Source organism: Scomber scombrus, chromosome 17, assembly GCF_963691925.1.
Source record: "Scomber scombrus chromosome 17, fScoSco1.1, whole genome shotgun sequence".
Lineage (NCBI taxonomy): Eukaryota > Metazoa > Chordata > Actinopteri > Scombriformes > Scombridae > Scomber > Scomber scombrus.
The window spans coordinates 8,685,918-8,700,855 of NC_084986.1; the positions used below are offsets into that span (position 1 = coordinate 8,685,918).

At 39.6% G+C, this 14,938-nt stretch overlaps 1 protein-coding gene across 1 annotated transcript in view; it reads right to left on the reverse strand.

The window, feature by feature from the left end:
- LOC133997669 (neurexin-3b) overlaps positions 1–14,938 on the reverse strand; it is a 213,846-nt gene that overhangs the window by 162,237 nt on the left and 36,671 nt on the right. The window contains exons 4-9 of the mRNA XM_062437349.1: positions 6,188–6,391; positions 4,481–4,507; positions 2,661–2,780; positions 2,010–2,122; positions 1,592–1,860; positions 918–1,108 (exon numbers count right to left, since the gene is read on the reverse strand). Of these exons, the coding sequence (XP_062293333.1) occupies positions 918–1,108; positions 1,592–1,860; positions 2,010–2,122; positions 2,661–2,780; positions 4,481–4,507; positions 6,188–6,391 (924 nt within the window). The remainder of the gene's footprint in view (positions 1–917; positions 1,109–1,591; positions 1,861–2,009; positions 2,123–2,660; positions 2,781–4,480; positions 4,508–6,187; positions 6,392–14,938) is intronic.

The following is a 14,938-nucleotide window of genomic DNA, read 5'->3' on the forward strand; positions in this document are numbered from 1 at the left end:
GCCCAAAATTTTTCCTCAGGGTATTTTACAATCTTTACAGAAATACACCTTTAACGTGGAAGAAATAGGAAGAAAACCCAGGAGGAGCAAAAAGAGTAACAGTCTCTTAGCACCTTAGCAGTGTGCTCAAGATAACAAAACACTGGTGCTTACCAGAGGAAGAGCGAAGTCATTGCTTTGCAAGTCACAAGAGTAAATTCCTAAGCTAAACATTATGCACCATTCATAAAAATGTAATCCCATTCTACATTTTCAAGCAGAGTAACAATTAGTACAGTAAATCTACAGGATTCATGTTTTCTTTTTTAGCGTTTATGTTTATAAGTTTAAAAAAAAACTTGATCAGGTGGGCCTTGGTATGCAATTCCTGTGACACGATTACAGTATAGATAAACTGATTATTCTGCATCCATCCACACCCGTTTCTGCATGTTGCAATCCATTTAGCAGACTATGCACATCTAAATGTGAAAATCCTCAGGTATCCTCAGTTAACTGTGCTGCCAAACACATCTGCTTTCACAATGAGACCGGCTGCTGTTGGATTGATTTAAAGCAAGGCTGACTAAAGTCAGTTTTTTGTCAATGCATTTTTATAGCATTGTTCCAGACCTCTGACCTAACCAAAATTTCATAAGCAGACCTTTAATGAAAAAGTTTTGAGTGCCCCTGATTTAATGTATTTTCACTGTCAGGCAAATGAAGAGTTGAACTCTTTTTAATACCGTCATTTTTCATCTCTGGCCTTGGGGAGGATATAAAGTCACTTCCAGTCAAAACTCTCTTTTTTGATTTTGTTGAGTAAAGTCTAAAGTTATCAGATTCATGACTCAAGTAGCTCCAAACCTCAGGCACTTGCAGCATATATTTAAAATGTTTTTCATCAACTTTAAACTCTGAAATCAGATATATAGTACCTTTTAAGTCCAGGTTCTTTGCTCCGTTGACATTCTGGGTGACCGATTTTGAATCCACTTTCAGTGTGTGTATGTTGGAAGCATCTCGTGTGATGACCACATTATGCCATTGGTTATCGTTCAGTGGGTTGTCACTGTTCCCCTTTAACAGACTTGGCCCATTCCCCAGGTCGAACACATAATGGATAAACCTGGAAGAAAAGCAGTAGCAGATAATCAAATTAGTGCATACTCCTGTGTGTGTGTGTGTGTGTGAGTGTGTGTGTGTGTGTGTGTGTGTGTGTGTGTGTGTGTGTGTGTGTGTGTGTGTGTGTGTGTGTGTGTGTGTGTGTGTGTGTGTATGGCTGCAGTATGTCTCTTTTTATCTTCTCAGACTTATTAAATTTAATGGAAAAACTCACACAATCACCTTAAGTTGCTTTGACACTAATGGGAGTTAAACTGATAAAGACAAGTCATCGCTACAGAACAATGATATTTATGTACCTACAAGCTTAGGAAAGGTAAAACAGGGATTTGGGAATTGTAGTTTGGTCAGCGCTGTTAAATTATTAATGACATAAGAAACCAACTGCACCCACATCAGGGCTGCTGCTTTAAATGTTATAATCATCTCTGGACTGCAGCCATGGAATAAATCATCAACTTGTCACGATCATCCTCATGCCGCTCACCCTTTGACCAGTTCCACGGCAATGAAGTCGTTCCCGTCTCCGCTGTTGAAGATGATGAAGCCATCAGGCGAGGTGGTTTTGAACTGAAAGAAGAGGTGCATTGTGGTATAAGCCTGCAGAGTGGCTAAGCCCAGGTAGCTGCCCTTGGTCTTGAAGGTAACCGGGTCAGCAATGATGAACCGCATGCCAAAATGGGCGTTGAGCTCGCAGAAGTCGATGTCCCCGTTCTTGCACATGTCGATGTACTGCATGCCATTGAACTTGAGGCTCTGAGGGGAGAATTAGGGAGAGGTGTGGTCGTTATAAATTAACTGTGAAGCATGCAAATTGTCTTGGTAACATGTTAAGTAATACACATTCACATATACTACTGATGGATGCCTATTGTTGAATATGATGATCGTGTTGCATTTCATACCTGAAGATGCCCAATGAAGGAGGACGGAGCAGAGGAAACAAAGCGCCTCTCAGTCAAGATCCCTGTCTCCACGTTGTTGAACTCTAGACGGGTGTGGTCACCTGCCATCTGACCTGAAATGGAAAAAAGGGCAGAGCATAGGAGAGGAAGGCAAGGGATGAAGGTGTGGAAGAGGAGGAATAATACTGCAATGTAACCTCCACCTAGCAGTGGAGCTTCAGTTTGTGTCATGCTGATGAAATAATCCTGTCAGTTCTCACAGTCAGGCAAAAATAAAACCTGACTTGTAAACAAATGTTGACTAATCATCAAAGAAGCAGTTGAATCATACACCTCGTCATTTTTACATCAGGCTAGTTAAAGACAAGGGAGAAAGTTTAGTCAATGTCCAATATTATGGATAAAAGTACTAGAAATAATCAATACTACACATCTGTTGCAAGCAAGAAGCATAACATTAAGAGATATTAATGCCAAATGTTTCAGATAAAAACTATTTGATTTTTACAGAAAGGTTTTACAGTTGTATAGTGAAGGTGTAAATAAATAAATACAGAATAAGACAATAAATAGAGATATTAGAAACATTTACAAATCACAGATATCATGGATACTGTTAAGAAAACAATCAATGTTTTACAAGAAAAATACCTTCAGCCATGTCGTTATCCACTGTAAGTTTGAAGTTTTTACCGCGGCGGATCACTCGCACTGTGTGCCATTCATTGTTGTTGAGCTTTTGTCCGGCATATAGAACCTCAGGGCCCTTGCCTGAAGAGGAGGGTTAGTTAGTCAAGGGACGGGGGAGGCACAAGCACAAACCAAATATCTTTTTCACAAAAAAAAGAAAACAAAAGATGACTAAACTGGAAAAATATCTCATTTTGAATTAGATATAGAGTACATTTTGCTTTTTTTCTACAATATGTGATACATGGACCGCTTTCTTAAAACAAAGTGTAGTCTTTTTCATTTGGAGATGTGTTGTGACAACACAGTCTTACTTTTCAAACAGAAATTTGGTTTGGATTTGACAACAGAGGAAGATATTACAGCAAATCAAAGCTGACATCAAAATGAAAAATAATATTTGCTGTTACTCATTCAAAGACTCCAAAACTGTGACTCAACCCAAGTAAAATTGAGTCTAACTGCCCCTCCCTCCCTTGTGTACATATAAATATATTTCCAGTTGATTTATAGTTTTCACTGATCCTTCCAAGTTAAGCCTTGTTGCAAATATCCAGTTTCATCTACATTTCAGTCAAATTACAGGTGACAGATTATCATTAAATGCATTGCTAAATTGTGATTTTAATCATAGTATGCAGACCTGGTAGAGAAACAAACGTATTACCACAGACATCCACTAGAGGGAAATCCTGCCACACTCATTCAGAGTCGTACTCTGCTGCATAATGTTGAACAAATATTTTAAGTCATTTCTAGACCAAAAAATGTAATTTGTTGACTTAACTTTTATTGTCCATTGTTGACCCAGTTCTAACATACTAGGTGTACTGCGTGTATATGAAAAATTGACCATATAGTATCATATTCTTAGTGTTTACTTTACAAGAATATGGTTCAAGCATTTGGACATTTTGGAAATCACAAATCGAATCAGGATACAAATTGAAGAAGGTGTACTGCTTGTGATTTTCAAGAATTAAAAATGTACCAAGTTATGTTGTTCATATTTTTCTACCTTGTGACTTGTTTTCCAGCCATTGTTTAATTACGCATTAATGGTATGTTCCAAATGTCTAAATGTTTAAATCAAGAGCAAAACCGGCTCAAATTCATTAAGATTAGCATTTACAGGATATAATCTGAATTTCCCATTTGAACTAAATCAATTCACAGTGACACTTTGCAAATACAAATCAATGAAATCCTAAATCAATACTAATCGTGTCCTTTACAATTTAAACTGTGCACTGTGTGAGTGTGTATCTGCACATCCATGTGTCTCCCTCTACAAGGCTGTGGGGTTAAAAATAATGAAAATCAGGAGTCCTTTTCATGAGTAAGAGCATGTCTGCTAACAACATCTGTATATCACGTTATAGGCCTATTTACTGCAGTGTGTTAAAACAAGGAAGGCTAAAATGGAGCAAGAAAACAAAACAAGTGAGACACACAACAATATATTACAGTGAAACTGCAAACAATATAGCCCATAGAGTCTAAAAAAGCAAATGTTTAGTGAGTAGCTATAGGCATACAGGGAAATATTAAGAACTAGTTGCCTGAATTAATTTGAAAAATGGGCCATTTAAAATATATAGAGAACATTAAGTCAGATTTGCATAACTTTGATCTATGGCTATTACTTTTTTCCCTCTTATCTGAGAAATCCTCTTATCAGTCCCCCGCATTCACACATTCCTGCCCCTACATCTAGCACACAGGCTATAATAAAACACTGATTGAAGGAAGAAGGCTCCAGAAGAAGAATGTTGACTTACTGGTGTTACAGTTTATCCTGACACAGTCTAGATGGGGAGGGGAGAATAAGTGACAGATGAAATCGCATCCTTCAAGGTTACAGCTGCAGACATCCAAGAGCAAGAAAAGCCACCTTCCGGGGACGGTCACATGACGCCAGCGGCCATTTAAGCCTGGTTAGGCTACTGATTGTCAATGTCACAGTATTGATACTGGAAGTCCAATTTAATTCCAATCTTAATACCTTTCTTCACTCATGATGTTATAGCCAATAATATAGTACAAATACTGGTCAGTATCACTGTACTGATCAGAATGGTCTGCTAATAAGATCATGATTATTATTATTTTTTAGCAACATGTTGAATTGTTTAATTTCAAAATGGTTGCTTGTAATTAAATGGCCACATCGATTTTGCAACCCAGCAGTGGAGCCAAAATATTGTACTAGTTACCAAATACATACTGTACAATAGAACAATTTTATGACATACAGTATGTCAATAAAACTAAAACTGCATGTGTCTCTTGCTATAATCTTCTTCTAAGGTAAAATATTGAACTGGTGTTTGGGTGCAGGTTGAAATCCATGTGACCAGGCTGGTCATGTGCCGTCAACCGCAACAGAAAAGTGGGAGCAAACAGCCTCGAGCCACGCAGCACCAACACCGTACAGAGGCCTACACACCCTCTCTCAGAGAGTCTTATGCATGTAATGTGGTAAAATAAAGCTAAATTAATAAAATGTAATTTGTTAAGAAATTAATTGTTTTTTAAAATTTTAAAATAAACTATTTTCTCGTGTGCTTGGAAAAAGACCACAATGCATAATAAAAACATGAAAAGTGGACAACAGATGTTCTTGCAGCTGTGGTACAGTACACTGCATTATGTTATAAATGAGTAAGATTCAAATATTTTCTACGCACACATACAGTATGTTCGGTGTAGAGACTATCTATTATAAGATGGCTGGTATAAAGGCTTGGACTTAAATGCACCACTCATGCCGCCATCTGCAGGCGCGCTGGGTGCTGTGGCATCGGGCTGTTTGCCAGAAGGGCCGCAGGCTCGGGGCCTTTGAAGGGGTGAGTGCCATCTTTGAACAAGGCATGGTAGATGCCAGCTAGACCAAGGGTTACTAATGGATAGAGAGAAACATGAACCTGCTATCATGAGGAAAAAAAAAAAAAAAAAGATCACAGGAACAGACCCACACGATAAAAATGCATACTATCAGTGCAGCACTAAAATGTAAAGACGCTTACCTGCAGTTCTGAATAGATGGCAGGAGATAATCTAAAATGTTGCTGTTTGAATAATGCATGTCTAGGAACAGTGCCATCTATTAAAGTCATCCAAAAAGTGAAATGCTGTGCTTTAGAAGAATCTATGTGTACATAATAATGAAAATGACTAAAATGATCTATGATCTGTTCAAAAGATGTGCTGCAGAGCATGGGTAACTTTGTTAAGTGTTAGATTGATGGATATAAAACTCTACAGAGACATCTAAGCATCAAGGCAGAAAAAGTTACAGTCCAGGCAAGTCAAAAACAACGCATGCAACTACAAACTACAAAAAACGGGTTTAGTATGTGTTAGGTCTGATATCAGGTCTGGACCATGGAGAAAAAGAAAATGTAGAAAAGAAAGAAAACACAGAAACATAAGGCCTCCCCCGGAACTTTGCTGAGGTCAGCCGACGGGGACGGTTTATACGATACCTAAGTTGACCGTCAGTTTGACCCTCCCGCTGTCCAGCTCGAGTCTCAGTGTGTCCGCTGACTCGCGGGACGTGGCGGCCATGAGCAGGCCGAACGCCCTCTGGGACATGAAACGAAGGGAGACGTCCTCGGCCTCGGTGTGCATGACGGTTGGTATCACAACCTTCATGTACATGCTGCCATCGTAAGACAGGATTGATGATTCTGTGAGAAAAGGAGACAAAAAAGTACTTTTTTTTTTGTCTCATTTTTATTTAATTTTCATGGACGTGGTACCAAAATAAGTATTATAGGGAAAGAGGTCGTGTATCAATTTGTGTGTCTGTGCACAAACCAGAGATAACATCAGAGGGCCACAAATTATGGCAATATATAGCGTATGCTTCATCTCCTGACGGCTTTGTTTGTGCTACAGAAGCCTCGATAAGATAAAAGAGACTGTGTGCTATGAAAGCTAATAAACACACATATTCTCTGAGGGGAAAAACAAACCCAGTTTCAAGTTAGAACATGCATGCATGCATGCATATCCCCTAAATTGTATCAATGGGAAACACAAACATACATGTCCCACATGCTCGATTGCAGCTGTATTCATCATCCATGGAGTGACAGGCGAGTGTCTGGGAGCTCAGGCTGCGATGTGCACACACGCTGCTCAGTGTGCAGAAAATTAAATCATCATGCTACCTCCTCCCCTCCCTGGCAACTCCCCTCTTCAGACGTCTGTTGGTGTTTTTACTCTTAACCGTGAAAATGCTAAAGAAATATAAGTATAACTATACTCTAACAGCACACAAAAACTTAGTCCTCACACACACTCACACACTGAACATCACCAACAGCTGTGTAGTTAAATGGAGACAATAAGGACAAATAGATCATGCAGGTTCGGAGGCAGCTGGGCCAGGCCACTTTGTTCCTTTTTTATGAGTACGAGAAGGAGGAGAGAACCAGAGCGAGTGTGGTGAAGGAAAACTGTCAGCAGACTGGAGGCCTCTTGGGGGGAGAGACAGATTAAAAAGGGTATCCATCCATGAAATACCTGTTTTGACACCTCAGCTCTTAAAAGAAAAAATAGCCCTGTGGCCTCAGAAATGCACCACAACTCGGCTGCAGCTAGGGAAATGCTGAAGCTGTAGGTGAGAGGTGTCGGAGCATCACACAAGAGAGGGGTTGTACCTGTAAACGATGCTATGTTGCATGTTACATACAAAGTGCTACTGGATTAGTATTTTAATGTTTCTTTTTTTTTTTACATGGGGTGGTGTACTGGATAAATATCTAGGTCATATCTCGGTCGATTTGTGAGGAAAAATGTTTAGCCATGCATTATAAGTAATATTGGATTTTGCTTCACTTAAATGTCAAACTTCATGTGATATGTTGCAGAATTCCTATATAAGCTGTGAGGAATCACTGAACCATTTGCTTCACCAAGCAGCGCCCTGCTGTAAAAATCCTGCATGGGTCTGTGTTGCTTTCAGGGCTGTTGTAAAATCCATTCTATGAACAAGCTGTCGACTGTGTGGGTACAGTAGCCAGGAGGGTAATGAAACCTTGGTTCACCATTGTTCTACTCAATTTGAAATTGCACAGGCTCCCTCCCTCTTTGCGTCTCCCTTACTCTCGCGTACACGCAGAGTCATCTCAAACACAGACAAACATCCACACATGCATGTACACCAGCTAGTCCTTAGACGGATCTCCTGACTGACAGCGGCGTGTATTGATTTGTGAGTCAGGTCAGATCCCAGGCTCACATGAGAGGAATAAAAAAAAAAAGTGGTGAGTCAATCTGCAGCTCAGAAAACTCAAACAGACAAGGAAGGGTGCAGAAAAATACCCTATGAAACAAACCATGAGGTCCACTCTGAAGTTAAAGCAGACATTATTATTTCTAAAAATTGGTTTAGATGTTTTTCACTATGAGAATTATAGACTGGAACACCATCAAAACATCTTAAAAATGGTTATTTTCACTTCTTAAATAACAAAATATTACTCAGTAGTTCTCAGGTGCATTACTGTTTACAACTTTCCTTCAATTCCACAATGTATAACATGCATTTTTGGAGAGTACATGACATTTTTCAGGATTCCTGAGCATCTTTACTGCCGAACTAGAAAGTTTAATAAACACAGAACACCTGGAAGCAGACAGGTGGAGGAAATTAACTACACTACTATACATCTAATGTGTGTGCATTAAGTCTCGCTCTCTTCCACTGGTAAACACACACAAATCTTGACTAAATTGTCCACAATCATGCAAACATAATATGCAAATCTGTTGCTGGATTGATTTCCCCTTTTAAACCATTAAAGCTTTTGATTCCTGCAAAATACCTCCAACCCGTCCTAAGAGGCAGCATGAAAACCTTAACCAGTCTGGTAATATACTCAACTGTTCCAGTCTGTGCTGTGCTGTGCCTTTTAAGTAAACCACAATACGATAGCAGCCAATTTTATAGATCTGTTTTGATGCACGGTATCCTTTTCAGGGGAAAGTAGTCCCCATCATGTCTGAGTGTCATCGATCAATCTCAGATGGGATTGGCTGTGTTGTAGTCAAATGGCTTTTTATTGTCTGAAGGAGAAAAGGGGGAGCTTTTGGTTGACTTCAGCTCGATGTATTTTATTCCGACTGCATGTCTCGCTCCGCTTTGAGTGGCAGGAAACCAAAACAGAGAAACGGCCGGGTTTATTTTGAAGACGCCATTTAGAACCACGGAGGGTAGAGTTCAAGAATAAAGACAAATCTATCACAAATTCTCCCCAGATAACCGGCCAGGAGTGATTGACAGGACAGAATTGTGTCCTCTGCCTCACTGCTCAAATATACCACTTGTGCACATATAACTATAACAAGAAATAGTATGGAAAAATATAAATAACCAACAAATGTACACAAAAGTGTTGATTTTGTGTTGTCTTTGACAACCAAAAATGATCTAAGTCACAGTTAAGAGGAGCTGTAGCTGTACAGTAACTTTAGCTTCGTTGTTCATCTCCTTCTTTCTAACTTCATACAGATGGACTGCTCACAGCTCTGCAACGACTGAGCTCACCTTCCTGCTCTTACAAGAAAAATCCAAAGTGATACGCTCCTATGGTTTGTTATAAAAAGCTTTCTTTGGTCATATTAAACTGTATTAGATGTCAGTATTTAAAACAGGTGTGGCGAGTTTTAAAGATCCAGTGTATTGAAACTTGAGTCTTATTTTTGTAGTTTTGGACATTACTTCTATAAATTATGATAACGGCATACTTTCTCGTCATAAATCTAAACCTCAACTGTCAGAAATGTGTTCCGGATGTGGCTGGCTCCTTTCTGCACTGTGCCTGGCTTAATAAAAAAGGTGAGGCCCTTTTGGTAAAAACTTCTGTGACGCTTTATGTGTGGCCAGGAAATGCATAACAGTGGTATGGTATCGTGCAAGGCTTAGTCACAGTTCCCAAGGCGATGTTAGAGCTGTAAAGGAATGAAAGCATACAGTTGAACCAAACATCGATATACATCTGAATTAAATATCAGGCTCTGCAAAAAGTGAAGCCTGCTGCTGTGATTATAGTTATTCATACCCGATGTAAAGCTAATAACAGGCCTCAGCAAGACATTGCAGGTGATTGCACTCCAGGCATCCACAGTTTGTGTGTGTGTGTCTGTGAGTGTTTGGAGTTGAATGCACGCACAGCAAGACATCTACACACACAACACAGTGACACAGTTGCAGCTACAGCGCGTGCTGCTCTCTTGATATTTCTTAAGAGAGAGATCAGCAGCAATGAGGATGTCATTTTAGATGCTAATTAAGCTGCTACTTGTCAGTCTGTACGTGTGTGCCTGCGTGTATGTGTGTGTTTTCCAGTGAGCCCCACACTTTACATAATTAGCAGTCCAATTGAAGCAGAAGATGGAGGAGGAGGAAAGCTATTAAGTGAGAAGCTTCACAAATATTCAGGGTATAGAGGGGGGAGTGCGCTGGTCAAATCTCTTCAGCACAAACACAAACACACACACACGTCCTGTTTAAACTCTGAATTCTGTTTTTTTCTTTGTCTCCATTTTTCCTCTGTCAGTTCTCCCATTCTTCATTTGCCTCAGCGGTAACTGTGTAGGATTATCTAATCATTTTTTCACCCTAACAGAGTGACAAGTCTTTGTTTTGATAAACAAACTAACAAGGGCCTTGACTGTCATTGTGGTGTTTCATATGAATGCCTGTCAACCCTTTCCCCACTCACACAAAACACACACACACACACACACACACACACACACACACACACACACACACACACACACACACACACACACACACACACACACACACACACACACACACACACACACACACACACACACACACACACACACACACACACACACACACACACACGTTTCAGGGTCTGCTGTCAACAATGTTTAAAGTTCAGAAATCACATCCTTATCCTGACAGTGAGGATAAGAAAATCGATTAAGATTCTTACAGGCACTAAGTGTTCCTTAGTCTGTTTTGTGTGTGTGTGTGTGTGTGTGTGTGTGTGTGTGTGTACATATATGTATATGTATATATATATATATATATATATATATATATATATATAGAATGTGTGTGTGTGTGTGTGTGTGTGTGTGTGTGTGTGTCTGTGTGTTTTTGTTACAGGGTTTGTGGACAATGTGTATATATACTGAGGCAGTAGGAAATGCCTGCACTCGACAGAAAGGGCTCTTGGCTGTGGACGTTATCCACAGTAATCCTCACCACGTGATTCACTCTGGAGACACACACACACACACACACACACACACACACACTAGAACAACCAAAAATATCCCAACAGACGACACTGTACTTTTAAAGGCATACTCCAGTCTAATCCCAACCCCCGGTGAAAGAAAACCACGTAGTTCAATAAATAAAACAGTGAGCAATACATTTTGAATACGGGATGAAAAAAATCTAATTTAAAAACTTGCATGCATTAGAAAAGAAATGTCAGTAGACCTGTGCAATAATAAAAATCTGGTTCACATCTCAACAGATCTTCATTATATGTTATAACTGTGAGTAGGATGCTTTATTCTATCAGTGAATAGCAACATTTCTGTAAAGCAGAGGGACTTCAGTTCCTCTCTTTCCTGTGTAAGTATGCTGTTCAGTGAGTAAATATGCTTGAAAGGGTGGAAGTCAATATTTGTATGCCCCAAAAGCACAAAATGACCTTAAAACATCTCTGAGGGTTTAAACAGGGCTGCTGATCAGAGTGCTGACCCAGTGATTGCTTCAACTAGTGCTGACATTAATGAACTTTACTGCTTGTTTTCAATGTCAAAATTTACGTTTCCCATGGCAATGGTGTGTTTTGTGGTAAAATAAGCAAGCAGCACACTGAAACCTTTTGCTGAAATAGCTTCTTGCTTTCTGGATAGTAAGTTAATAGCAGCAGAATATTAATTTATTGAGTTGAGTTATAATGAGCTAACACAAAAACATAAGTGACTTAAAAAGACAACAGGGGAATTTTCATTCTTGACTTCGGGAACAGTAGTTGGATATAAACAAACAAAAACAACCCCATGGTCTATGTACTAGCTTATTAAGTGCTTTCACTGACTTTCAAATGCTGTTGATAGCTCAAAAAAATCATCATCATTTTGGGCTCAGCTCTATGTTCCCACAGCCCGATGTTCCCACATTTCTAACTTTTTTTTCAAAATTAGAACATAGGGTCTAAATTGTAATAATCTCTTAGAAACATGGGAACATAAAGCTGTGGGAACATAGGTGCTGTAGGAACATAGGGCTGTGGGAACATAGGTGCTGTGGGAACATAGAGCTGAGGGAACATAGGTGCTATGGGAACATTGGTGCTATGGGAACATAGGGCTGTGGGAACATAGGGCTGTGGGAACATTGGTGCTATGGGAACATAGGGCTGTGGGAACATAGGGCTGTGGGAACATAGGTGCTGTGGGAACATAGGACTGTGGGAACATAGGTGCTGTGGGAACATAGAGCTGAGGGAACATAGACACGCTCCCATAATTTTGTCCAAACAAGTAAAATATTGTATACTCCAGCCTTGTTGTTTGTTCTTTCAAGACTCTCACAAACAATCACAATCTTGGTTTATTAAGAGCCCGAAAGGGCTTTTATTTCCATCTGCTCTCATAAATTTCTGTTTTCTATTTGTTCTTTTTTTTTCTATAATGGACACATAAAGTAGAGAAAGTCTGAAAATGTAAAACTCAATGCCCTCAACCTAGATTTGGGAATAGTACACTAAGCACTTTGAAGAAATGACATCCTCTTCAGACAGTAAAACTCAGGAAGAGGCCAGCACACTCTCCGGGATTATCAGATATTCTGCCGTGCTCAACCTAAGCAGGCCGAGATGAATTTATCAGGATATCAAAAATCACAAGGGGTGGTGTAGCGTCAATATGAAACAGTAAGCGGTTTTGTGCATCAGACATATTGAATAGGCTTTAGACAGGGATGAGGTAAATCTGTAGAGCTTTATCAACATGTGACAGATATAATCGGAATCTGAAACAAGCCTCCTGCACATTCAATTTGAGGTATGATTTAAACAAAAAAAAAAAAAAAAAAAAAAAAGATGTCATTCATTTATTCTTGCTGTATTCTAGGTCATAACATCATAGGGACTGCATCGTTCCTACAGTGTTGTGGGTTTAACCCCACCGCTGGTAAAAGTCATGAAATGACATTCCTCAACGGTCTCCAGTAGCTTACGCCACCATAAGATGGATTATTCAAAGCCAAGCGGTTGTATTTGACCTGAAGGATGTTGAAGTTATGATTAATGACAGTTTGTGATGATTTATGGGAGTAAACCTCCTGCTTAGTGGGTAGCTGCACATATAGGCACACATGGGTCACTCTGTACAAACACATACACACAAACAAACCTTTACCACATTAACCTTAACCAGTGATGTGTGACTCTCTGAGGGGCAAGGGCCATAAAAAGGGTAGCACCCAATATTTAAGTTTAAGCGAGAATTTATTTCACTTTTAATGAAAGAGCAAAACTTGAAATAACCAGAGGGGTGTTTTGGCTGACCAAGATGTCACTCAAGTGACAAAGTGTCTACTTTGTTGGCAATTAGAGTGTCAAGAGGTACATTTGAGCCAAATTCGGTGAGGTTTGAGGGCAACTAGGCAAAAGTAAAGGGTGGAAATGTCCTGTTTGGGCAAAAGTATTATCTTGGTAAAAAAAAAAAGGTTATGCCTCCCACCCTTTATGATTAAAGCTTTTAATGTCCTTATAGTTTTAATGAAAATCAGCCAGTGTTTTCCATGGCTCCCACTGGCTGCTGTGAAGCTCTGCTGATTGTATATCTGTGACTTTGTTGATGAAGCAAGTTTGATTTAAGATTTACCAGACTTGAGCCTACCTTCCAATATTGTTGCATCAGGCAAGTGTTGATAAAGATAGTACATGTACTTAATGTCAGTATGTTTTGGAAATGAAATACAATTCTACAAATGTATAAGAATAACCATCATCAAACAAAGACTGTGTGTGCATGTGTTTGTGGTCAATACTGTACTGTGGATACTGCCTGTCACTGTAAAACAAACTATTTCTTTATACATTGTAAGAATCTCAGAAAACCTTGTGGGGGAAGAACAAACTGTTTTCCTGTCAGTTTTCTTTTTTTCCCACATTTTCAGAAACCGAGGAAACCTGGTTTGTACTCTTTTACGAGAAGAAATTTGATATGCCTCATTGCCAACAATTATAGCGACGTGTTCAACAAATAGAACAGCCTTGTACTGTTGTAAAATTCCTCCACATCTGGCATACCGAGCTGTACCTCTTGTTTAGTGCTAAAACCACAGTGTATGCTGTGTGCTCTGCTATGTACAGTAGCTACCTTTACAGGACTCTAGAGAGGGGGAAAAGCTTCTCCTTGTAGTTGCCTGATGCATATACAATGACTGCTTGTAGTTTGGTGGTATGCAAAGTATCAGTGAATGTTTAGTTGAAACAAGTTTTACCTCACAAGCTTTCAACGTGCCCAATGATAACCTCATCGCTACAAAGAAAACACAAACACACACACACACACACACACACACACACACACACACACACACACACACACACACACACAGAACAATCCAGCTCCATCAGGGGGCAGCAAAGTCAAAGGCAGCCAGCCGCTGTAGACACCAGCTTCTCTTTTGACTGGTTAGTAGATGAAAAGGGTGGATAGAGGAGTGAGAGTTAGAAAAAGAAAAAGAAAGAGAAGGATATTTCTAAAGGTTACAAGCAAGACAATGAGGGCACTGCAAAAAATATTAAGTGATGGCTTATTGGGGAAAAAGGGGGATGCAAATAAAGTAATTTTCACAGTCAACCTACATTACATTGTATTAAAATCGTAGACTTGCTCTTTATCATGTTGCAAAACAAACAAGTCTGGTCTTGTGAGGCATGAAAATACCACCATTAAATGCAAATTCATGCTATTTTACACAAATTCAAACCTCACTTTGCAGCAAAGGAGTATTATGTGGGTTTTTTATTTAATCCTTAAAATCAGTTAGTCTCTCTGGGAACCCTCATCCCTGCTGCCGTGAGAGCTTTGGAGACTTGTCAATTTCTCAGATGGCCGAACACTTAAGGCTTGATTTCCTCCGTGTGCTCTCCCTTTCAATCTCTCTCTCTCTCTCTCTCTCTCTCTCTTGCGCTCTCTCTCTCTCTCTCTCC